This window comes from Molothrus ater, chromosome 12, assembly GCF_012460135.2.
Source record: "Molothrus ater isolate BHLD 08-10-18 breed brown headed cowbird chromosome 12, BPBGC_Mater_1.1, whole genome shotgun sequence".
NCBI lineage: Eukaryota > Metazoa > Chordata > Aves > Passeriformes > Icteridae > Molothrus > Molothrus ater.
The window spans coordinates 12,604,594-12,629,276 of NC_050489.2; the positions used below are offsets into that span (position 1 = coordinate 12,604,594).

General features: G+C 45.6%; 1 protein-coding gene across 1 annotated transcript; it reads right to left on the minus strand.

The window, feature by feature from the left end:
- Positions 1–1,150: 1,150 nt before the first annotated feature.
- HSF4 (heat shock transcription factor 4) lies at positions 1,151–23,040 on the minus strand. Its single transcript, XM_036390248.2, is given in 14 exon segments — positions 1,151–1,479; positions 2,573–2,660; positions 4,207–4,272; positions 5,605–5,710; positions 6,971–7,195; positions 8,991–9,115; positions 9,824–9,923; positions 11,558–11,622; positions 13,018–13,093; positions 15,324–15,448; positions 16,302–16,429; positions 17,492–17,600; positions 21,138–21,199; positions 21,202–23,040. Coding segments are annotated over 14 exon segments (1,530 nt in total). The 5' UTR covers positions 21,260–23,040; the 3' UTR covers positions 1,151–1,282.
- Between the last annotated feature and the right edge of the window lie 1,643 nt (positions 23,041–24,683).

Here is a 24,683-nt window from a genome sequence, read left to right on the forward strand (position 1 = left end):
CTCCCTGTCTAAGCCCTTAGGAGGCCTGAGTTAATTGAATTTCCTGGGTCTGTCCTACTGCATTTGGGTAACCTTCCTAAGGAAAAGCAACTCAGGTAGAAGATACTGAGATAAATAACATGTTCTCATTAGAACTACAGCATAAAAAACAAAGCTCTGCTTTGTTGAGAAACTCAGTTGTCAGAAACCACGTGGATGGGGAAGGTTAGCTCAGCCTTTGAGGCTGGTCTCAGATGCACAAAGGACAGAAGAAAAGTTTGTGGGACATCGTGGACTAACCATTCTGCCTCTCTCCTACACTGAGCAGCTGAGAGTCCATCTAAAAAGGGGATCCAATAAATTAAACTGCTTAATCAGATCTTAAACATCGATAAACCAACAGGCACATCTTCAGGGGAAATGGAACAGTTCAAAGCCAAGGAAAAAAACCCATTGGACTGGACATGAAATACTTAGCCAGCACCAAAACCCAGAGTGCACTCCCTCAGCCCTCTCTGCACATGGAAAATTGTGTGTGCAGAAAGGTCTATCCCCTTTCTATTTTTTAAGTATGGAGTACCCTGCCTATATGTAAGAGAAAATAAACTTGGGGCAAAACAAATTTCAAATAACAAAACTCTCAACTCAGCATGGGATGATTTGTGGCCTGTGATAGTCTGTAGCTCCCCTAAGAGCCAGAGGCACATTCTTGGTGGGGTTACTCAGAAAACAAGTTTCTACACACCCCAAGAGATTTTTTTCCTACTCACCCTAGGAGGAACAGGTGCATCCCATCAAACCTAGAAAATGGTTAAAGAATCTTTTTAGAGCATTGGACTGGCAGTAGACTATTTCCTAGTCATAACCAGCAACAAGGGTCAGGCATCTTAGCTAATTTGTGCTGCCCCAGTAAAATCCAACAGTTTGCCATTGCAGGCACTAGTCAGGATCACTATTTTATGAAGTCCCAGATGGACTTTAAAGCTACTCTTCACTTAAATTTTATTAAAAGATTTGAAATTTCTAAAGCATTTTCAAGGAAAAAAAAATCCTGGCAAGTTCTCACTCCCCTCAGAGCAAGCACCAGAAGTAGTATTTTGTTCTAAAAACCACTAAAATCCAGGTGCAGGGGGGGTAATGCAACAGCTACTGACCATTTCCACCTACTCAAAAAAAAAAAAAAAAAAAAAAGGGCACAAAAAGAAACTCCCTTGCAGTTTTCTGAGTCAGTTTTGTTTCTTCACATTCAAACCTGTGGATGCCTGGATGGGTGGGAGGGAGGTTTTGTTTCTTGGGAGCTAAATCACTGGCTGTTGTCCGTGGAAGAACTCAGGTTTAGAGGGATATCCCCTTGGACACCCCCAGAGGACATGTAGGAAGCTATATTTTCAGAAGGAACATAAAGTGAGGAATTTTCAGGCAAGCTGAGGAGGTCGTTCCCAAAGATGGACTGACGGTCGAGGAGGAACTGCTGGGCACTCTCAAGGATGACATCTTTCCCTAGGAATAGACAGCAGAAAATTCAGCTTCTGAAAGGCAGGCTGCCTAGTTTTACATATGTAGAACTGAAAATTGACAAATCCCAACTGCAGCAGTGACTGAGGAGCCTCACTCCAGCAAAATCACTGGGAAACACCTGAGTAGAACTTGGACTGACTCAAAAGCCCATTAAAATCAAGGGGAGCCTGTGCAGGTCACCAGGTGGGTTCTGCCTGAAAGCTGAGATGCCTCACATGTGAAAAATGGACAACTGAATGTTGGAGACACTGAGAAGAGGATGTGAGCAGCTGCTCTTCTTCACCCAAGATGTGTCTTTCTCCCTCCTCATAGACAGGCTTTGCAAACAGGGGATTCTCAAGGACTCTCTTCAGTGTACCTGGGCTTTTAATGCCTTTGAGGCGCTCATGAAAGAGGCTGAGGCTGGAAGTCCTTGAATGACACACAATGAATCAAAACTGGGGCAGGTTCAGGTGGCTAAAGCACCAAACTGGGGCTCACAAGAGCTTCTCTTTCAGGAGTGTCCCAGCTGAACACACATGAACATACATCACAATTCCACAGCCAGGGCAACACTCCTGGACTCACATCTAAGGTGAATAACACACTTTACCAGAGTCAGCAAGTGGATCAGCTGGACTGTTCCCTTGAGGGCTGCTAAAAGGTCTGGAGAAGGGACATACAGCCTGTGCCTCTGGCTGCCAGCAGCTACTGGGGCACCTCCTCTGCAGCAGAAACCAGAGGAACCCCAAGACTGTACCAGCTCTTACCACCCCTACCCACTGAGATCACCACATTGCTCTGAGGTGGCAATGAACAGGCAGAGAAAACAGTGGAAACACTGACAGTCATGATGGGAACCCACTGCAAAACCAGTTCAATTCCATTTACACCTCAGTTTATCCCCCATCCTTTTCCCACTGCTCAAGAACTGCCTTAGCAGCTGCTGTGGGAGCACTGCTGCCTGACAATCATGAAAGTAAAATGACAGCTGTGGTTTGCTCCCTCAAATGGCAAACTGTTAGTGCTGGACATCCTCTCTGACTGCCTGAACTGCACCCTACTGCCAGCTCCACAGAGCTGCTGCTGCTCCTACCTGGGCAGGTGCTGTTGAATGGTGGGTTGAACACTTTTGGGGGCAGCTCAGTTGCACTCTTCTCCAGATCCACTGTGAGTCGCTGCATCTTGGTGCAAAAATATAAACTACAATGTACAATTATACAAAGACAGGGGAGCTTGTTAGAACTAGGCCATGTCTGAGCAGCAGTGCTTCACCCCACTGCACAACACCCACAGGAACACAAGCCATCCTCCCTGCCCAGCCTCTCCTCCCAGCCTCAGTGCCCTTCACTGGGACAGCCACACTCGGGGGCAGATCTGCCCAAGGACAGGGCGGTGGGAGGGGCAGTCCCCCATCCAGCATTGGCTAATGTGGTGTGAAGCTCATGAGGGGCCAGGCTGCTGTCACTGTGGCTGCCATACAGAGCAAACTCACAGTCCTCTACAGCCAGTAACGAAGAAGAAAGAGATTTTCTTTCCATTTTCCAATGCCTGTCTTTAAAGTGAAACTGGTTTTTGCTTACATAGTGCTCTAGGCACAGAGTTCCTGCATGTATTGCTTCCATGCTTCCCCATGCTCATGACTTCCTGTAGAACAAGCAAGAGCTCCTGGGAAATTTAGTGGGCACAAGGACTGAACTATTGAACATTGCAGCCTCCTTTCCTGGCCTTTTCTTGCAATTCCTTTTAAAAGGCTACAGCCTTTGCTTCCAAGACTTGCTAATTAATATTAACTATTTCTTAGACACTCTCCTTCCTAACGCTAAGGAAGTGGAATTACCTAGTAAATTCAAAATTATTAAAACCTAAAAAGGATGTTGATACCATGAAGAAGGCTTAGAGACCTTTTACATTTCATTAGAGTAGATAACACTCTACTTGTTCATCTGTAGAGATATCTGGCAGAACCATCCAAGCCTTCATCCAACTTGGCTGTCAGCAAGAGCTCTGAAAATTCACTCTCTATCACACAGAAAAGGAACTCAGCCATGCAATTCACTTCCAACCTTAATCCTTCTGTGAGTCTACAGTTTCCTTCACTGTTTATTAAACCTGCTCTTTCTGCACTGCAAAAATGTCTCTGTAAGTATCAATTCCAAAGAAATACTGCCAATTTCTCCTTGTTTTTTCATGTACAGTCATGCAGGAATCTCTGTTGTAACTGCATGGTATTTTACTACTCCTGAAAGATGCAGGGATGGCTGCACTTTGTAAAGGTATATCTTATAAAGAGCTCTGGCACAAAGACACTTTATAAATCTATGGTATTAGTGGGATGTGACATTCTCACTAAGAGAAAGCTTAGAGCAGCCAGCTGCAATTAAAGCCTCCAGGACACCAACAGTCAGTCAGAGCTTGTCTCCAGACAAAGCCTGGCTGAGTGGGAAAAACAGGTCAGGAGTATAAAACAGCACTGCCATGGTGTCCCCAGGAGATGCCTACGTGCTGTGCTTCAGCTCACTCTCCCCTCTGGTTATGAAATAACTCCCTCAGTTATGCACAAGCTCTGCTTCATAGTTCCATTATTCTTTAGGCAAGGAGATCTAGGGGAAGGTGTCCCTGCAGTGGGCAGGGGCTTTGGAACAGGGTGAACATTGAGGTCATTCCACCTGGGCCATTCTGGGTTTCTCTGATTGCTGTTTTCACAGCTCAGAAACACACAGCTCTTACCGGGGGCAGACTGGCTTCCATTTCAGTCACATTCCACTCACTCAGAGATAAATTGGGATTAAAGACCTGTTGGGACAAAAATACAGTTATGGCTGTGAAAGGTGGGATGGTTTGGGATTCTCAGCCCTCCCCTGCCTGCTGGAGGTGCAGCCCTGCACTACCTGAGCCGCAGGCAAAGGCTCCTGGGCTGACTCGGGGCACAGCGGGGCTGGGGCACTTGTGCTGCCTGCCAGGGGAGGGACAGCACAGACACCCCATGCCACTGTCCTGTCACTAACCAGGGCAGCTGCACACTCAAATCAAAGCCCTTTTCTGCTGCTCTTCAGTCCTAGAACACTTCCAGACTGATATGACTTTTAAAAGCATTCCAGAATTTAGTAGCAGAGGGCAGGTTACTGTTGCATCAGGGCTTTGGTGGCAATTTCTTGACAAGTCTCAGCAATTTGGGAAAAGGATCTGTTGATCTGAGGCCAATTTTATGATTCATTCTCACTCTTGTGACAGTTGCACAGAGAGGGAAGTGTGTCAGTAACAGGAAAACACTTCCTAATGAGAAACAAGAAACAGAAACCAACAGTCAGTGATAGAGCAGGACAGAAAAGCTCTCTGTAAAGTCAGAATCAACCACAGACACTTGGGAACTGCTTGAAGAGAATAAGATTGATTTTTTTAAAATGACTTTTCATCTGTTTATCCATGCAAGCTTACCATGTGCCTTTATCTGAAGCACCTCCTCAAGGGGCCATATATTTGACATATCGATTTTTTTCTTACATACAGAGTTATTTGATTATTGGCAAAAACCTTTCATATACCAACTATATGTACAACAAAGAAATAAACAAACCTTCCTGTTTCTGCATGTCTGCTTAAGAAAAAGCCACCATCCATTTCTAAAGAAAGGTGATCTAAGAACTGAGACTGATAAATAGCTCAGCAGAGAGAGGATTTTACATTGGCTACACTTCCCAGAATATGAGGAAGAGGGGAAGGTAGAAAAAGCTAAACACAATATAGGAATATCTAAGATGTAGAATATGAAGAAAATAAATTAACCCCTACAAAGCAATTACGAAACTAGCTAGACTATATTAAACCTATTTTACATAAATGTATCAGGTCTCATGTTTATTTCTTCACCAAATGCAGTGTTTTGTGGCCTAGAAGTTCAAATATGCACATTAAAAGAAAATAAAGGCACAATTTAAAGCTGAAATCTCATGAGCAAGTTAAAAGTAATAAGCTGAAATCTCATGAGCAAGTAGCTGTGACTCCACAGGCTACACGTGGCAGACAAAATGCCACATGAGAACAAGCAGCATGACCTGACTCACAGCCCAGAGGAACCTCTGTGAACTTCACAGCTCTGTTTGCTGCAGCCTTCCCAGCAACACTCACATCCAAGAGGCTGGCAGGCTCCAGGCTGTACTGCTGGCTCCTCAGCAGCAGCTGCAGCCCCTCCAGGCTCCAGTCAGTGCCCTCCAACGGGTCTGAAATATCTGTTCTGAGAAAACACAAGGGGAAACATTGCCACAAAGGAAACTTTGCAGAGATACCTACAGAAAGCAGGACTGAGCAGTCTCCCAAAAGGATGTTCCTGTTTAAATCTCTTTTTGAAAACCAAGAGCCCGCTGTCAGCCTGGGTTTATGCCAAAAAACTTGGTTTAATCCCAGAGTACAACTCAGCAGAGCACACAGGGGACTGGGCAGATGGTAAAACAAATGAGACAATCCCTCTCCTGGGTGACACGTGGTTCGGGGATGGATGGTCTGTGCATATCTCCTCAACACTGGGAAAATTAAAGCTTTCCTTAGAATAAATCCTTTTAGAAATGCACTTGGAACCAGAACAGGCTGCATTACCATTCTCCTTGGTCCAAGATGCCTGAATTACTGTTAACTAATGGTTTTTAAAGGAGTGACTTTTAGCTGCAGGCATTTACCCTGCAGGCTGCATTTACTAGAGACATTCAGCTAAAAGAGCAACAGTGAGGCCCTGCTGTGATTAAACCCCCAAAAGCTATTAAAATTTTCTGTTAAAATCAGATCTTTAAAAAAGGGATTACTTTTCTTCTAGTAATATGTTTTTAAGCATCCACTGTGTTCAGAGGGAGGACTTTGATTCTCTTGTAAGGACTGAAAGGAAAATGGAATCTTTTCTGATAACCCTACTGTGTTTTGGGTTGCCCTCCCCGATGGCCCTCCTTACACTGCTGCAGTTGCTATCAAGAATGAACTACAGTGAAGTTCCACATCCTCCACCCAGCTGCACCACGCCTTCCTTCTGCTGGACACTCCCCCATGACATGGGTGCTGTTGGGATTTCAGCCCCAGAGCACAGCCCCAGCAGTGGCTCACTGGGATCACCCTGGGGCTGAGCCTGGTGTCACAGTGCCAGTGCCCTGGGCAGGGGTGTAGCACAGGCCAGTGCAGGCCTGCAGACAGACACAGATCTGGTCTGGGCTCCAGATGTCACTCAGACCTTGGGCAAATCCCTCTCAATGCAAAAAGCCTCTTCCTGCTCCCACAGCTCTGATGCACATCCTCTGACAGCTCTTCCTCTGCTGGCTCCTTCAAGCAGGTGATCCACATGTCCCCTGCCTCTGTGAACTGTCCCCTGGCATTCAGGGCTCCTCTGGCAGGTGCCACAGGTCCAGGATGGGCTCATCAGGCTGCACTTGGCTGCTTGCAGTCACCCTCCCTCCCCACCCTGGGAGCAGAGGGCCACGAGCAGGCAGGGCCACAGCTCTCCCTGGCTCCTCACCTGTCCAGCAGGGCCCTCCTGCCTCTCCTGTCAGGTGCCTGGGAGGTCCCTGGTGGGGCTGCAGCACAGCTGCCCTTGCCCTCCAGGACAGACTGGACCATGGCCACGGGCAGCACTGGGGGCTCGGAGCAGGCGCGGCAGCCGGGCAGGGGCACCTCGGGCTCGGCGCTGCCTTTCACTCCAGGGCTCACTGGTTCCTCCTTGATCAGCATGAGGCACTTCTCCCTGCAGCAGAGACAAGGCTCAGCACCACACACAGCTGCTCTGCAAAGGCCTCAAGCCACTGGGAAGGGCAAGAGCACAAGGCCTTGCTTCCACTTCCCATCAAACTGCTGCAGAAGGTCTTTCCATTTCCTCAGATGGGCAAAAGAAGCCAGCAGCCTCTCTTTCTTTTCAGCAAGCTCCAGAAACATGCTCATGTATTGCTGGAATGCAGCTGGAATATCTGCAGTCATTTCATCAGTCACAGCTATAATGAATTTGCCCCATTCAATTGTTTTGCAAATACAGAAAACAAATTTCTGCGCACGGATCGTCTCTTGGGTGAATGTTAGGGACAGGTTAAAGGGACACTGGGCTAAAGAGATTCCCCTGAAAAAGAAAAGTCTCCACCCTAGAGATAAGAATGGGATCAGTAAGACCCTCCCAAGCAGGAGTGAGGATTGGATCAGCAAGCATTCTAGAGATCCCAATGACACAGGTCAGGATCTTGTGGCCCTGCAGGACTTGAACAGAAGCTGTTGAGATCTGACAGTCATAGTCAAATGTTTTACTTGGTTGGAGGCAGAGGTTTGCCTTTTCCAATGGAAAGGCACCCTACATTATTTCCAGATGGACAAATTGAAATTTTGTTTAGAAGCATTTTTTGTGTAAAAACCTACTCTGTGTTACTTGTAGGAGACTTTAGAGCTCCCTGTGAACCTGCACAGCTGGAGCCAAAGTGACAAAGGCACGGGGATAACAGGGATGGTTATCCCTGTAGTGTAGTGTGACACTACAGAGCTTTCCTCAACATTCCTTTCAGACCATCTTCTCATCTCGTAGGGCCTAAATTCCCACCAGAAGCACAGCTGATTTAGGAGGTACCACACCTGAACTGACTGGGGCCATGGCAGGCTCAGCTGTTAAAAATTGTGCAGACACAGAGCAGATCAGAGGCCACCAGATGGCACTCAGTAATTAGTAGAAACAAGCAACTTAACTTGAAGGATATATTAAAGATTTTCTGCTTTAGAAATGGCTTCCAGGTCTGTTTTTTTTTTTTAATCTGAAGCTCTTTACATGCTTCTAGTTAATTTTATGGCTATGGTTTCAATTATGCAACAGATTTACAGGCAATTTCTAGAGCATAACTAGAAATTATACTGCCTTGCCTCTATGCCTGAGAAACTGTTTCCATGATTCATCTGTCTACTTACTTTCCACTGACATAGCTTTAGCTATTCTGCTGCTAGCCCTAAATGCACTGCATGTCTGTGGCAGGAAGAGATAAGCATTAAAATACCTCTGCATTCAGTTCTTAAGTTACTGGGGCCTTTTCACAGAAAAGTTGTCAAACATAGGAAGTTGTTGTGATGCAACCTTTCTGTTCTCATTAGCTGTTAGATGTACAATTTGATTGCTTCTTCCCTGCCAAAGCCAAAAGGAAACCCTCCTTTCTCTCTCTCAACAAACCCAACAAGTGTTAGTATCTCATTATTTGATTAAGTCTGAGACAGTCCCTGTCTTAGGACTTGGGACTAAAGAAACATGGAATATTTCTCAAAGAGGGGAGTGGAAGTTCTCAGCATGAAACTCAGGACTTTGTTTTGAAAGTTATGCTGTTATTACCCCCCCTCTAATTCTGAAAACCTGACCCAATTTGCAAACTGGAAAAAAGCATTCCATCCCATATCTCTATAGAGATTTGTGAATCAGACAAAAACTTTGGTAGAATTACAGCCACAAAAAACTCTTGAGAAGAGTTGCTTAAGCATGTTTATACCAAACTCTCCCTATTTTTAATCACAAACATGTTTACCTGTCATTTTCAGGAGGGGATTGCATATTCATGATGTTGGATGGTGATGCTTCAGTAACATCAGATATGATGGGTCCTCCAGCGATTGCAGGGCTGTTTAAACAAGAGGCAGGCTCTGTCGAGGGCTAAGAGGAAAGCAAAAAGCAAAAGTCATACAGATTTATCCTTCTGACCCCAAAACAGGTCCAAGACCCTGTCTGAGATGGTTAGGGCTTATTCACTGTGACTTTGAGTCCCCCCTTTATGAAAGCCAAGAAAGCTTTTACCTACTATGCAACATTATAATTTCCTCTCACTTTTCCTCCGACCGCACAGAGGTACAGGTGTGAAATAAACCCTGTGAAGTGTCAGCAACCAAAGGTTTTACCATGTCTGACATTTTGCCTAGACTGTTCAGCTTCCTCTGGAGGAAAGATCCAACACAGCCCAACAGGGCTGTATGAGCCTCTCATGCCAGCTCACGTATTTTAACTGCATGACAGAAGTGTCTGGTGTCTGCTCTGATGATCATGGGGATCCCTCAGAGGGTTCAGAAATCTCACTTTTAGAAATCACTTCTTCCTCTCTTCCCTCGAGGTGAACCAGGCTGGGGTAACAACATGGAGAGTTCAGTGTGCAGGGTCTGCCTTTCCCCACAAAGCCCATGGCCTCTGGCATGAAGGCATCCATGAAACTGGGGAGCTGAAGGAGTTTTAAATGTCACCCAGCTTAGCAAACCTCATTTCTTCTTCACTGCCAACTCTTGCCAAGTTACTTACTCCATAATCTCTATTATTGCTTCAAACGTTCCCCCCCAGCCAAAGCCATCCCAAGAGCCCAGAGGCTGCACCCACCGACTGGATGAAATAGGGCTCATGGAAGGGCTCTGGGGACAAATGCCGGCTGAACTTGGACACTGGTGGAGCTGAGATCCCGTTATCAAGCATCAGAGGTCTGTGGAGAGAAACACTTTTGTCTTCCAGCATGTACTGACTGCCTCCTGGCTGCTGATACACAAAACATCCCTGAGCCAAGAGGTCTTCTCCCCTGTCTGCTCTGGTTCTCCTCAGCTCTAAGAGTCTGTCTTGCTCAGTGTTACGGGCAACAGTTTTGCAGGAGGTCACCACCAAAAAAGAGCATTACCCAACAGAGAGGGGAAGGATGCAGACCTGCCCAGGCTGCCCAAACCTACCCAGAGCCCCCAGGCAGCATTCTGCTCTGCACCAGCTCCAGGCTGCACACCATCCTTTCCTGCAGCCATTTAGAAGAGGCAGGAAAACACAACTGTGAAAGATAAAACACTAAGGATGCAGATATAGACACAAGAGCCGAGGTTTCTGGAAGACAGACTTTTGTGTTTCCAAGGAAGCAGAAACTCAAATTACCTTGCAAATTGCAGCTGGTTGTGTGAAGTGTAACCCCCATTATAAGAGGGGAAATACAGTTGCTGTGCAGGTAGTTCTGTGCTCTTCTGCCCTTTTCAGCACAGTTTCTCACTAATTATTTGCCTTTTTACAAAAAAACAGTGGTCTAACACATTTCTTGGGCTGCAAAGCTTTTACAGGGAGGACACAGCCCTGACCATGAAAATTAGAGATCAGATCTGGCATCTCTTTTCTCTGCTTGCCCACTCTACTGGAGGAAAATTTCCCCAGTCATGAACCTCAGCAGCTGCTATTCTCCCCTTGAGCCCTTTTCTTTGCTATCTGCAGTGTTTAGCTCTTCCAAGAGGCTCAGCAGAGGGGGTAGGCAGAGATGCACATACCCTGCTGGCTTGTACAGATTATGGGCTCCTTCATTCAATCCTGTGTTGTCTTTATAATCCTCACAAGAGGAGTCAGTCAAGAACAAGGACACTGACTAATGAAAATTGCCTCCTTTGAGCTGCTTGTCGGAGGTTTGGCTCCTTTCTCTGCAGCATGGAGAAGTTTCTAAGTTGTCAAAGGCCGCAAGGTAGTAAAGGTGGGAACTGGAGGCAGGTCCCTGTCCTCAGCAAATTCCACTCAATAGTCTCTTCCCCTTCTTTAAATCACAAGCAGCACAGGGCAAGAAAGGCATAGCTGCTCTCCTGAAAGGCACTAAGCTTCCTAATTCAAGTCTTTACATAAATTTTTTACATAAATATACTTGCCTTTAAGAGCCTATCTAAAGATATCCCTCAGCTAAAATTTTTCCCACCTTCCTCTTTGTAAGGCCTGCAGGTTAACACTACCAAGCCAGTGTTGGACACACACCACATTCAGTGACTATGGGTCAAACTGAAGATGTCTGTGGGCTGCCAAGTGGCAAAACTGGAACCTGCAGGAGCAGCAGTGGGGTCCTGCCCTTTGGCCTCCCTCTAGTTAGCACTCCCATGTCCCACTGCGTGCTGTGTTCCCCAGATAAAGGTCACAAGCTGACAGGGTGCTTCTCCACAGAGCAGTGAATGGGGCTGTCAGCAGGTCTGACTCTGCACTTCAGCCCATTCAGCTGCCATCACCATGGAGCCTGGTCCGGTGACCGCCCGCCCGGGCGAGCTGAGCTTGTGCTTTTACTGAGGGGGCAGCATTATGCACCCGTGAGCGTGTGCACCACACACAGGGACTTACAGCTTCCTCTTTATCCCAGAGCTGCTGGCGCTTGATTGGAGCTGGCCAAACAGAAACTGAATCAGCTGTCAGGAGAGATCAAAATCCGGTGTTAATCAGCAGAGTGATTCAGCACTCCCTGCTCTCGCAGCCATTCTTATCTCACACATTCCTCCCTCCCAACAGCACCCCAAAGCTGGGAGCAGCCATAGAATATAGGAGCCAAACTGCATGAGACATTGGAAACAGAAATGAGCTGTCCAAGAACTCAAAACAGCCTGCCTGGCTTTCAAGGGACACAGCCAGGTGCCTGCTTTGTGCAAAGGTTCCCGCATGCATGTGCTCAGCACTTTCTCTCTTCACTTTGTGCATGAAGAACTTCAGCTGGTCCTAACAGACCTGTGAAGTGCACATGCAAACATTCCTAAGCCTGGAGTTAGAGCTGGATCCGTTAGAGTTTTCAGAGACACTTAGAAGAGGTGCTGTAAAGTCTGACAAAGATTTTGCAAGTCAAAGAGGCAACTCCCTACAGACAGCCTGGATGGAGGTCTGAGCTCTTTCAGTTGAGTTTTTCAGTTCTATGAATGTCAGTGTTGATACAACAGGACACTAAAAAGGAAGCAGAGTAGCTTTGGAGAGGAATCACTTAGCAACATATTCCCAGGTCAGCTTGAACTTAATGCTCTTCTTTGACCTCCAAACAAAGAGAGCATTATTATTATATATCACAGCTGGCCTTACTCATTGCTCAATATAACAAAATAGAGTTGCATAAAAGCCTCTACAATGAAGCATGTGGCTGCTCCAGCCTCAGAGCTGGAGGAAGGCTTGATAGCCTCGTGCATTTCTGTCCAGTCCTGTGACTCCATGATGCCACGTGAGGGTCAGAACGTGGGGACTGGGATGTGTGACATGCTCAGTCATGTCAGCACCATCCAGGAATCACTGGAGAGGCCTTTTCTATACTGGTCATGCTAGATTTTAAGGGAGATGGTTCTGCAGCCTAAAAGGTTGTACAGTAATTCCTCAACTATACCAGTAATGCCAGAAAATGTAAAAGTTGCTGTTACATTCCCCCAGTGGGGCAATGGGTGGCCAATTCTGCCACCTGCAGCTTCCTCTTGCGAACAAATGGAAGAGGAAGATTTGGGAAGCCCAAAGGCACTGGTACAACCAGAACACAGCCAACACAGGGCAATTAGTGAGAATTGTGCTCTCCTCCCAGGATTTCAACAGAAAAGTGGTTTCTAACATCAAAGAAAGGACTGACACAGAAATTAAAATCTTTTGCCTAAAGGCACGGTCTGTGCTTTGTTAATGACCTGTTTGTATAGGACACATAAAAGCATCACACAACTTAAAAGAAAGGGAAAATAATTACACTGCAATATCACAGTGTGGAAATATGGGACAAGAAAAAAAATCAGAGGAGGACATAGACCAGACAGCACAAGCAAGTTTGGAGTTTATTTGATAACTACCTTGTTGATGACTTTCTGTTGCTGTGAGTGGTTCTGCCGCAGAGAAACAACTTCCCGCCAAAGAACTTCATTTTGTCTGAAAGTGAAACAGACATTTTCCATGAGAACAGAAACACCAACAGCCCATGGTGCTGCCATGATAGCAGTAGATTCAACTGTGCAAAGTCTGTCTCACTTCCGGGCTCTTGCAGTGTTTGGCTCTTTTCAGGGTCCCAAACAAGCTCACACAATTGCCTTCCTTTTTCTTCCTTGATCTCAAAAGAGCTGTAGATCAAAGCATGGAGGAAAAACATAAAGAGAAGCCAAAATTTATAGGGGAAAGTAACAGGAGGACACATGTTTTTGTGGAAGATTTGGGCCAAACTCAGAATTTCAGCAAGGCCTGATTTGTGACTGTGAGTTATTTGGATCACCCACACTGTCCTTCCATGGGAGCCAAAAAAGCCCAACCTCTCCACAACTGCTCCAGTGCTCCCAAAGACAAGATTATGAACAGAGACCCTGTGTGTTCTACCTGCTTAAAACTCATACAAGTGGTGGTTCAAATGCATGTTTGGAGCAGACAAAAAGATGCTCCTGCATCTCAGAGCCTTGAACTAGGAGGACTGTAATGATGTTATTAGTGGGAGCCACTGATTTAACCCAGCACAGATCTGTGTCCAGCTTGCATAAAGGAAATGTATTTTCTGTCTGTAAATGAAGCAGCTCAGAGGGGAGCTTACAGGCTTGCTCTAACAGTCAGCCCCACTAGGTGGGAGGGAGAGAGGCAGAGTTTATTTACTGTGCTGCCTCCAAGTCTGGATGCCAGCCAAGTCCATGCTGCTAAAGGTTTTGCCAGCCAATTTATCTCCAGAGTGTATGGATGTACCTAAACTGTCAGGCCAGCAAAACCTATCATACAGGTGAAACTGATAAATCCTTTTGCTTTTCATTCTTTCTAGTGTGGATGGATGCTAGAACTGGGAAGGTAAGGCCCAGAGATCTGAAGAGCACAGTAGAACAGCTTGTACAGCAAGAATCTCTGCAGTGAGCTTTCTGTACTGGTCCTGACAGGAATTTCAGTAAAGCAGCATTCCTTAGTCTGACAGCTTGCACTGGAGTTATGTCCTAATTGTTCTTCACCAGTGTAAATTTCTTAACATGGATTCAGCTTGGGATTTCTCCTCTGTCTTAGTTTATAAAAATCATATTATTTTCATCAGTTGAATGCAATTTTGCCAGATGGAGGGAAGGAGCAAGCAAATCAAAAGGGAGAATAAATTAAAATCAATGCCAAATCACTAATACTGGAACTCCTTAAAAATTAAATCAAATGCAAACCCAGAAACTCATTGCTGCTGTGTCTGGATTTCACACTGCAAACTCTTGCATGTGGTAAGTGTGGGAGTCATTAAAAATTGATGCAGGATAAAAATATGTACCCATTGCATGTAAGGTGCTGGTCTGGAATGAAGTTTCCCAGTATGCAGTGTTACTCTTAAGGCCCACAATGAGAATGTCATCTGGTGGTGTATGAATATCAACTCTCATTATAAAAGAAAGGGTTTGGGTCCTATTTGATTATTCAAGTGCTTTTTAAACACAGCTCTCTGTAAACAGTAAATTCTGGAGGCAAATAAAAACCTCTCCAAGTACATGATTTATAAAACCATATCCACTTCCTAATCTTTTAGTGACCATGTCTGAGTCAGAAAATCCCAGAGTCTCAGACAGCTGGAGGCAGCCCCATGCAGGATGCATTGCATCAGCTTGGTTTGCTCTTATCCAATAATTCTGGCCATGTCAGATGACACAGTCTCAGGGAGATGAGTCCATGGACTAAATTATACACAAGTTCTTATGTTATATATTATAACATACTATATTTTTTAGGCCAGTCATAAATTTTGGAGGCAAACAGAAATGATGGCAGAAATGTAATTCCTTAATAGCTGGAGTGCACTCCACCACATTTCTGCCAAGGACTCTTGTATGTGCGTGAGTCACATCTTTATCACCATTTCCATGTGGAGGCAATAGTTATCTAAGTCCCAGGTTATGCACATATTTCCTGTCTGACCTTCTCTGTGCCTTCCTCATCTGCGAAGGGAAAACAAACGAGACAGAGAGGCTGAGCATTAATTCATATTTTGTAGATCAGATGTGCATAGAAATCCTACATGTTGTTGTCTCAACAGATCTCTTGTCAGTCCCTGGCTCCACATGCTCCCTGGGGAGGGAAGTGTGCCAGGCTCCTCCTTTCAACCATTCCCCACTCCAGAGAAGCAAATGCCCATAGGAAGCAGCCTGAGTAGGATTCAACTCACTGCTTCATGTCCTGCACTTGACACTCCATGTTCTCCTGCTGACTTCTCAGAATCTGTACCTCGTATAGCAACCTGCTGAGGTCCTCCTGGCGCATCTTGGTCTCCTCACTTTTCACTACTGACACCTGAGGAGGAAGAAATCAGAGGTGGATTTTACCTGTGCAAGAAGGGCCATGGACAGAGAGAGTCATTGTGGTGGCCCAGGTGCAGGACTGTCACCAGCTGAAATACCAGGACAGGCCATGTGCCAAAGAGTCTGAACTATCCTAGGGGTACTATTGCAAGAGCCAGACAGAGCACAGTGCAGGACAAATCTATTCATACAGAGGGTCTGCTGGCAGATTACATTCCCTGTCAGAGTTGATTACAAATCAGCTTGGAGGGAAAACAAAAGTATTTTGAGTATCAGGGAGGAATTGATCTAGATTGATTTAATCTTTCTACTTTAACTAGAGATACCCAATCAAGCCTCATGTTTTACAGGGATGAGTCTGATGAAATGCTTCAAATTGCCATACTACACTTGGATTTCCAAAAGGCTTTTGCTCAAGTCTCTTTTCAGAAGTTGCTATGCTAATTCACTGAGAGAACAACACTTTGGGGGTATTAATAATAGGTTAAAAGACAGAAAGCAGAGGGCAGGAGTAGACTGTTTCTTGTATAAGAAAAAGAGATGGCTGTTGAGGACCTTGCAGGACTTATGCCACATTTTCTCTAGGAAAGTAGCAACAATTCAAAGGCAGAGAGTGGGAAGCAAGCCTAGCCCTGCAGCATTACACAAGCATCTTGTGATAGAGAGCAACAGAGCATAAAAACACAAACAAAACTCTGATGCAAGCCAAGCCCTGCAAATCAAAAACCCCCAGCCCAGGTGCACATGTGTGTGGGGAGGACAGGAACAAGACCAGGGTGATGCTGCAGTTATGCTGAGCAGGACCTGGCAGGTGCCTGTTCCCCCCTCCCACACAGTGCCCTCACCTTCCTCTTGATGTGCTCCAGGAGGTGCTCGTGGCCCTGCAGGAAGCAGAGGTGCTGGAACTCAGTGTCGTCCCTCTCAGGCTTGACCAGCCCGCCCTGCTCGATGTTCACCACCTTCCTGAAGCCATCTGCACAGAGAGCACACAGCTGATGGGCAACAGGACCCAGCACTCCCTGCACTTCCCACCCTCACCACTCTGAGGATATTTCTAATCACCCTCCACACTTTTTGAGCTGCCACTGCTTACCCCTGGACATGTTTTTGGGCCATAACCACCAGAAACCCAGGGCAGGGGAGAGCCCTGTGCATCCCACTGGCCACCCCTGCTGCAGCCTGTGCCATGAAAGCTTTTCCATCACAGACATGTTTCAGCCAGGAGCTGAAATGTCAGCTTTTAGGGAATTCCTGCCTCAATTTGCAAGCCACGGGGATTCAGGGGAAGGTTTTTCAAAGGCACAGACCATCAACAGGTGCCACTTTTGGAAAAAGGGGTCACGTACACATTTGGAAATCTGCTTTGAGTAGTTTTCTGAAGTCCTTAAGTTTCTAAGTTGTATTTAAGGACTGGCCTAAAATTTACAAAAATACTCCTATAGAGTGAAATAGCAAAGTTAAAACTTGACTAAGGAACTTAATTACTCATTGAAAAAATTCCAACAACTATCAGAACAGTCATATTGTTGAAGTGGCTGAAAATTACACCTAAATCTCCTTTAAGGGGTAAAAATCAGCAAGGCAAAGTTTGCAGGGAGAAGAACTGTCTGTTACTAGTTCAGTGATATGGCTGGTGAAGGGGATAAGCTCAGGGCAGAGCACCCACAAGAGCAGCACATTCTGGGGGAGGTGTCACAGTTGGTGGCTGGATAAAATTCCATATTGAATAAAATGGAAAATGAATAATAATAGGTCATCAAATCAATGCAAGAGAAGCAGAACACCTGGTAGGTGAAAGTTCTTAGCCCACATCCTGAAATGTAATCTAACAGAAATTCCATGCTGGAATTTAAGGTAAACAAGGAGATCACTACTCTGGGATCTGAGAGGCAAATCCTCTTTGGCAAAATCAATAATGCCACAACAAGTCATATACACGAGACCCCAAACTTTTCTCTGCACAGTTCTGTCCCGTGCCTTCTGTCCCCCCATATGTGTGGGGCCCACGTGCCTGGGCCCTGGGAGCTGCACTCACACATGTTCAGCTGCCTGACAAAGCTGGCCATGTTGTTGTGCTTGAAATACTTGGGCAGCACCTCCTTGGCAAAGCGGCCTTGGTCGAACACATGGAAGCTGGTGCCATTCTGCAAAGGAGACAAGGACAAAGGCAAAGTCAGGGGAGAGTCCCTGACCACGAGAGGGGCCCAAGAGGAGCCCTACAGCAGGGGAAGTCTTGTTCTCTGAACTGCCACCTTGAAGCTAAGAAGAGTGACAACAGCCCTCAATGTCAGATGTGCTCCTTTCAGTTCTGGTACAGTCAGGCCTCTGTTGCTGCAGGTTTGATCCTATTCTGCTTTTTCTCACTGCTTAGTTGAGAGTCTTGGATGTGAGAAAGAAACCACGATTTTTGTGCCCAAATAGCTGGTAGTAGTCTGTGATCATCCCCTCTTGCACGGACTTCACAGAAAGACTCCAGTCTTAAGAAGGCCCTGAAAGTGGGAATTGCCATGACAACCCCTGCCATTATAAGCTCAGATCTAACCCCAGTCCATCTGCTCAGAGCACAGCAGTCCTGGAGGGAGCACGGCCTGGAGACATGGCACAAGAAACACAGCAAGGCAAGAAGCAAATCATCTCTGGAGACACCACACTTGCCCAGAAGCTCTACACACATTTTAATGATTATTTTTAATAGTAAACAGCCACAAGGGCAACCCACAAAATGTTGACAGTCATGCTTTGCAGTCCAAGCTAGCAACACACGTGTTGATCAGATAAAGCTTCCATTTCTGGGGTTGCATTGCAATGATCCATGCCTGCCAAACAAGGCAAGCTGCCTGGGACTGCTGGCAGAGAAGATGCACTGCAGGCCGTGTGCTTTCCCTGCCTGGCCTTCTACCTGCTGACAGCTACATCAGTGCAGTGACATCAGCAGATATTAGGGACCTGCCTCAGCTGCAGCTGAGCTTGAAGGGACAAGAGCTAAAGACACCAGAGCCTGCAGTGTTAGCAGGGAGGGGTCTGACACCAGTACACCACAGTCATCCTCCTGCTGTGTTCAGTGCTACCAGCAGCAGGCAGAGGTGTGTCAGCCTGGGTGGGCATTCCCCAGGGGCTGGTTTGTGACACAGGACAGTGTTTTGCAAGAGCCCTCAGGCTCTGTGTGCAGGAGGAGGGTACCAGTGGTGTGAGTCCCACCTCACACCCATCAGGGGGTCTGCAGCTGCAAGGGTGCTCTCAGGGAAGTGTGGAAATCTCTAAAACAGGGAGTGCAATCAGGGCCATGAGATAGCTCAGTGACTAAAGAGGGGCTGGTGTGTGCCTGCAGCCTGTCCATGGCCACCAGAAAGCAGCCAGCTGGCAAACCCCACTGCCCTACACTGCATTTCCATCAGCACATGGTGCCAGCTGTCTCTGAGCTCAGGCTCATTTGGCAGTTCTAACAATTAACACCCACTAACATGGGATCTGGCTCTGCTGCACTTCTGCTCCTTGCTTACTGCTGCAAACACTGAACATGACTGTGCCTCAACAGTGCTCTTTGACCATTTTTGGAGTCTTCCCTATCATTCCTTATCCCATGCAGCAGAAGCAAAGGCTGATCAAGCATTTAAGAGATTCACTGACAACCTGCATGCTGGAATTATCCTGTCTTTGAGAGTTTGCAGACAGGACAGCAGGAACCAGGGTTTCCCAACACTGCAGACACTGCCCAGGGGACCCAGCTGGTTTATTCTGCTTCCCTTGTGCTTCTGCCCCCTTACTCTGGGATACAGCAGTGTGTCCCAGTCTGGACCCACTGATGGAAAATGAGAAGCGTGAGAGTTTTGTATAGCTCAACAAGTCCTTATGGCCTCTCATGAGAGGCCATTGCTTTGAATTCAGGGCCACAATGTTCTCAGAAGCTGACACACTCAGAAAGGTTCCTACAGACACAAGAGACTTTGGGGGTACTGTGTGCTCACCAATGAACTGTGCATGTGTCAGTTTGTTCCCACACTGTGCCTTGGCTGTTTTACACAACAGGAGCACAAAGTCAGAGAAACTCTGGAAGTCTTTGCCCAAAGCAAAACTGACTCTGCAGCACAACAATTATGGCAGATGCTTATCTTTACTGCTTTTGACAGAACCACCAGGACAGACATGTTGTGCTCTGACAAGACAAGTGCTAGACCAGGAATTTGCCAATTCTCCCTTACTGCACCTCCATTAAAAAATTAATTTAATTACTTCTTGCCCAATCTACCACAGACACAGAGAGCAGACTTTTCCTTTCCACTTTACAGCAGACTTTAGTGTATATATAAATCATCACTGCATCTCCTCTCCATCTCTTCTTTATGCTAAGAAAAAGTTCACAGGTCCTTATGGGTCCTATTTTCTAGAAGTACTGATTACACCCAGAAATCTTAGGTATACACACAATGTCTCAGCTCCAACATCACTAATGTATAGAAGCTGAAGAATATGTGAAACATGGATACTTGCAACAATGGGAAAATGAGACACCTAAAAGCCTTACCCAAACCTCCAAGGATGCAGTTGCAGCCAATGTTAGTTTGCAGGAAAGCAAAGCACAGTGGTGGTCAGTCAAAAATAACAGTGTTCTAAGTGTTACAGAGAGGGGACTATTTACACAGGTTAGTAAATAATTTCTAGCTTTAAAATCCTTATTTAAAACTTGGTGGTTCTCAGAGGTATGGCCATGTAATACCAGCATCAAACAACCAAGGTCACAGATATCAATGCAGCTCCAATCCTGTCTCAGGTATTGAATGAAAACTCTACTGGACACAAAGTATATAAGAAAGGCTACTTTAGACTTTTTTACCACGCCCCTTCAAATTTGCTTGTGTTATAGATTCTTGATTTTGGAGAACAAGTTTATGCACACAGCTTATCTAATAACTCCCTGCTGAAAACAAATCATATTATTTGCAGCAAGTTGTAGGTCAAAAGCACAATGTGGTATCAAAGTGTTGTATAAAGGGGATAAATAATTTTATTTCTGTGATTGCACTTAGTATATTAATGCCTCTGTGACAAATAAGAAGCCAAAGAAAAGCAATCTATCCCTTTGAAGCTGTACAGACAATATATACTCACATCACCATGACCATTACACAGATTCATTGAAAAATCAAGTAAAGATCTTCCAAAATTATTTAGGGTGATAGTCTGAGATCTGTTTAAATTATAGGTTTGAATCTGAGTACTGAGTGCTGTTTATCTGCTTCCACCTAGACATTTGTGAGAGGCTGCTAAGAAACACATGTGAGATAATACCAAACAGCAGTGAAACTTTTTAAGGGCTTTGCACATTTCCGATAAATGTTAGAGAGCTGCAGATTCAAGCAAGGTGAAAAATATTCTCTCAAAGCATGTGGAGTTCTTAGAATTAGAACATTAGGCACTTTTTAGGATGTTTCAAGTAAAATATGTAAATATTACAATTAAAACACCCACAAAACAGTTTCCCCTCTGAAAGAGAAAAACCACAATATTTCTGATAAATAGTACCAAGTATATCCAGAAGTGCTGTACTTGAATCCTGGTTTTTGCACTCTGCCAGTGACTGGGCAGCACCTGCCAAGCAGAGGGCAGCTCCTGTGCCATGCAGCTCTCCTGGGTTTCCCCTGTTTTTGCAGGCATTAGGGACACCCAGTACCTGTTGCACTTACAGAACTCCAGCAGATGAGATGGTTCGTTTCAGGGTCTTCCACCAGCGTCCAGAGTTTTGTCAGAAGGCTGGGACATTGCTGGAGTATCCATCCATCACCAGAGAGCTGGGTGAATCCTGCATAGCTCTGTAGTGTCCCAGCTAAACTGACCCCATCGCCCTGGGCACGCCTGCTCCCCTGCACGCGCCTGCGTCCCGCAGAGAATGAGCCACCCAATTTTATCCCAGGCCAGTGGAAAGTAGGCAGCCAGGGAGTCACATCAGCAGTGCTGCTCACACTCTTAAAAACTCAGCACAATGGGATGGCATCACCAGCCCCAGAGAACAATGCACAGAATGAAAATGCACCGCAGCCGATCTCGCAGAGCTGTGAATAAATCCGCAGCATCATGCAAAGGGAACACGTGCTGCCCACCTTATGCTGGGAGGTGGGCAAGTCACCAGAGCAAACCCACCTGCCCAGAGTCTGGGGGACACACAGGCACAGAAATCACAGGTTTCTGAAGGCACCTGAGTTGTTAGTTTGGAATTTCCTTGTCCTAAACTTTGGCTGGAATAGACGAACGAGAGCTGGCCAGACTCAGGGCTGTATGTCTTCAGCAAGACTTTGAAAAGTCAGAATTGTAAGCAGGCTTAGCTGCTATGTTATTTGTCAAGAGAAATTATTTAGTTCTTGCATGAGAAAAGAGGATGCTTGAACCAGTTACACATAGAATCTATTAGACAAGATGGTTTTATCATCAATATAAAAGCCTTAAATAGCTCTAAATACATGTGTAGCTTAATGCCAGGGTAATTTCAACTCAGAAACTGCTCTTTAAATAACACAATAAACTATAAAATCAACATTAAATTTTCCTGAGGTCCTTAGCAAAAACTTGCAAAGCTCAATATTCCTGCTTAAAAATGGAACAGACTTCTCACCTGATGCCTACAGAGTCCTTTAAGGCCAAACACTGAAAGAGTCAGGAGGTGAGAAGAGACAAGATAAGTAAGTGTCCTGATAAGGATAACAATGCATAATTTTTTCTTGCCATTTTTAAAGGGCAACTTAGAACAGTGTACAATAAGAATGTGTTATTTCTCCTAAAACCCAAATCACCATTAGGGACTGACAAAACCCAGCAAGTAGCACAAATTTGATATAGGCAGGTGCTAGCCATGCCAGGTAACATCACCACACACAGAAGGCACAAGGTCAGCAGTGCCTCAGCAGAGTGGAGGAGATGTTTGACACACACTGGAACAAGGATCAGGTTATTCCTGCAAAGGTGCTTGGACAGAGGACCCCACTCCTCTCACCTGACCTCTGTGAAGTGCCAAACAGGGCTGGCAGAACAGCTTCAGCCCCTTGTCTGCATACCTGGAATATTCTATGTCAATCTCAAAGATAATACAACATTCAGACAAGGACTTCTTCTGGGATGTAATGCCACAGTTCTGGCACTGGAGCAGATATTTTGCCAATTCAGTCAGGTTTAAACATGGGAAAACTTCCGAAATTGCAATTAATTCTCAAGAGTCCCTGAGAAAAATAAAACAAGAGCATCAAAAAGGGACAGAAACACATTAGGATTTAACTAACAAATCAAACTGGACTACAGAGGAGGTTAAAAAAATCAAACTTGAAATTTCACCATATTTTGTATTTGAACTTAAAAAATTATGAAAATCTCTTGGTCAGTGGTTTCATAGTTTTTTTTTTTTTTAATCAATCCTAATAAGCTGACTGATACTTTTCAAGAGTTAAAAATGTCAGATCAAAGCTTTTTTTTGGGAAAAATGGTCTCTTTTCCTACAGTGAGGTTTTGCTACTCTGAGTAATAAAAATGCAAGGGAATTTTCTGGTACTGCTGCACTAGTATTCAAAAAGCTGAGACAGATTTCTCAAACTGTGAGGGAAAAAAACCTCTTTGCAAGCAGAAGCTCTGCACAGAAAACAGCCTCACATATCCATTTTTTTACTGATAGTGCAACAGAAGGCCTAGAGTAGAAACCAGCAGCTTAATGACAGTGGTCCTTGCCTGTGATGACATGTTGCAGTTTGGAAAAAAACCTTTTTTGATTTTGACTCCAGTTTGCAGAAACTGCACTTACAAGGTCTGACACAATAAAGGAAAAGTGTATTTAAATCAACCTTTCCTGTGAACCATAATGCAGAAAAGTAAGTGCCTGGGAAGAAGGTTTAGAGCATCATTACCTAACTTCTCCATTTGCCTTTTTCCAAAATGTGTTGCACCTCTCTTCCAGATTTCTGCACAAACTAAACTACCACCATGACATGTTTTTTCAGGCCTCTCATAACCAAGCAAGAGACTTTTAAAAGCAAACATTCCCCTTCCCAGGCCAGCACTGGAGTGTGAGCCAAGTCTCACAATCTCACTCTGAATTTCATGGCATGCCCTCTCTGGGGCTGGGGAAGCCAGAGTCACAGCACTCCCTCAGCAGTGCAGGTTTCATTGAAATGAAAACCTGTGCACCAAGAGAGCTTCAAAGAAGGGATGGAGCTGAAACCCATGAAGCAGGAATGAGCAGCAATGCAAAAGGCATCAGGCAGAGGGGAACACGACTGCACATTTTTCTAGAATGTGCTGCTTTGAAGCGTGACTCTGTACTAGGAGTGTGAGATGGCAGCAGCACAGCAGCTCTGCTATCTTATCTGCCATCATATCAGTGACAACCCCCTTCCCACCCAGCAGGCTACAGCAGCCCAGTGACACCGTCCTGCTTCCTTCCTGGGAACTCAGCATCCTCTGCCATCTTCTCTGACAATCACCTCGACAGCTTGGACATTGCTTTTAGCTGCTTTTAATATTGTCTCTAACACACATCTGCCAAAGAGTTAAGGCAAAATGAGATCTCATGTGATCAGCTCCTTTTGTTTTATGATTTCCTTAAAGCCTGTGGAGCCATTAAGAAGGATTGTGAATCTCACAGACAGTAAGAGTGTGCTTTTAGCCTTCTGACTGCTGCCAGCTCAGGGCAGCCTGTCCTATCCCAGTCCCAGCCCTCCAGGGACTGCCACTGAACCCTGACACCCCAATTCTGTGCCAGCTGAGCCCCACTGAGCCACAGCCTCTCCCCTCACTGTCATCGTTACTTCCCACATGGGAAAAAACAAGATGAAACTCCAAGTGCTCATCAAGCACTTTGATTCCACCCCATGGGATGCTCCCAGAAGGCACAAACTCAGCAAGGGTCAGCAGAGGAGAAACCTGGGGCTCAGTTACCCATCCTTTTCTTACCCCCACAATATACAGCAGGTGGATTGGCTTCAAGGACAAAACATTTCCAGGACATGGGTGGGTGATGTTCCCCACAGCAATCATGCTGTGGTTCCCATCTGGTTCTGGGAGCCAGCACTGCTTCAGGTTTAGCTTTTGCAGTGAAATGTTGGGATGTCCAGGTTCATTTAGCCCCATCCAATAAACCTTAAATGTATGAACTCACTTGCTCAAACTGTTAGCAAGTAAATGCTTTGTTTCCAGAAGCATTGGCACCATCAGGCTGCTGACCCTGAAGGGGTCTGAGGGCACTGTTTGCCCCC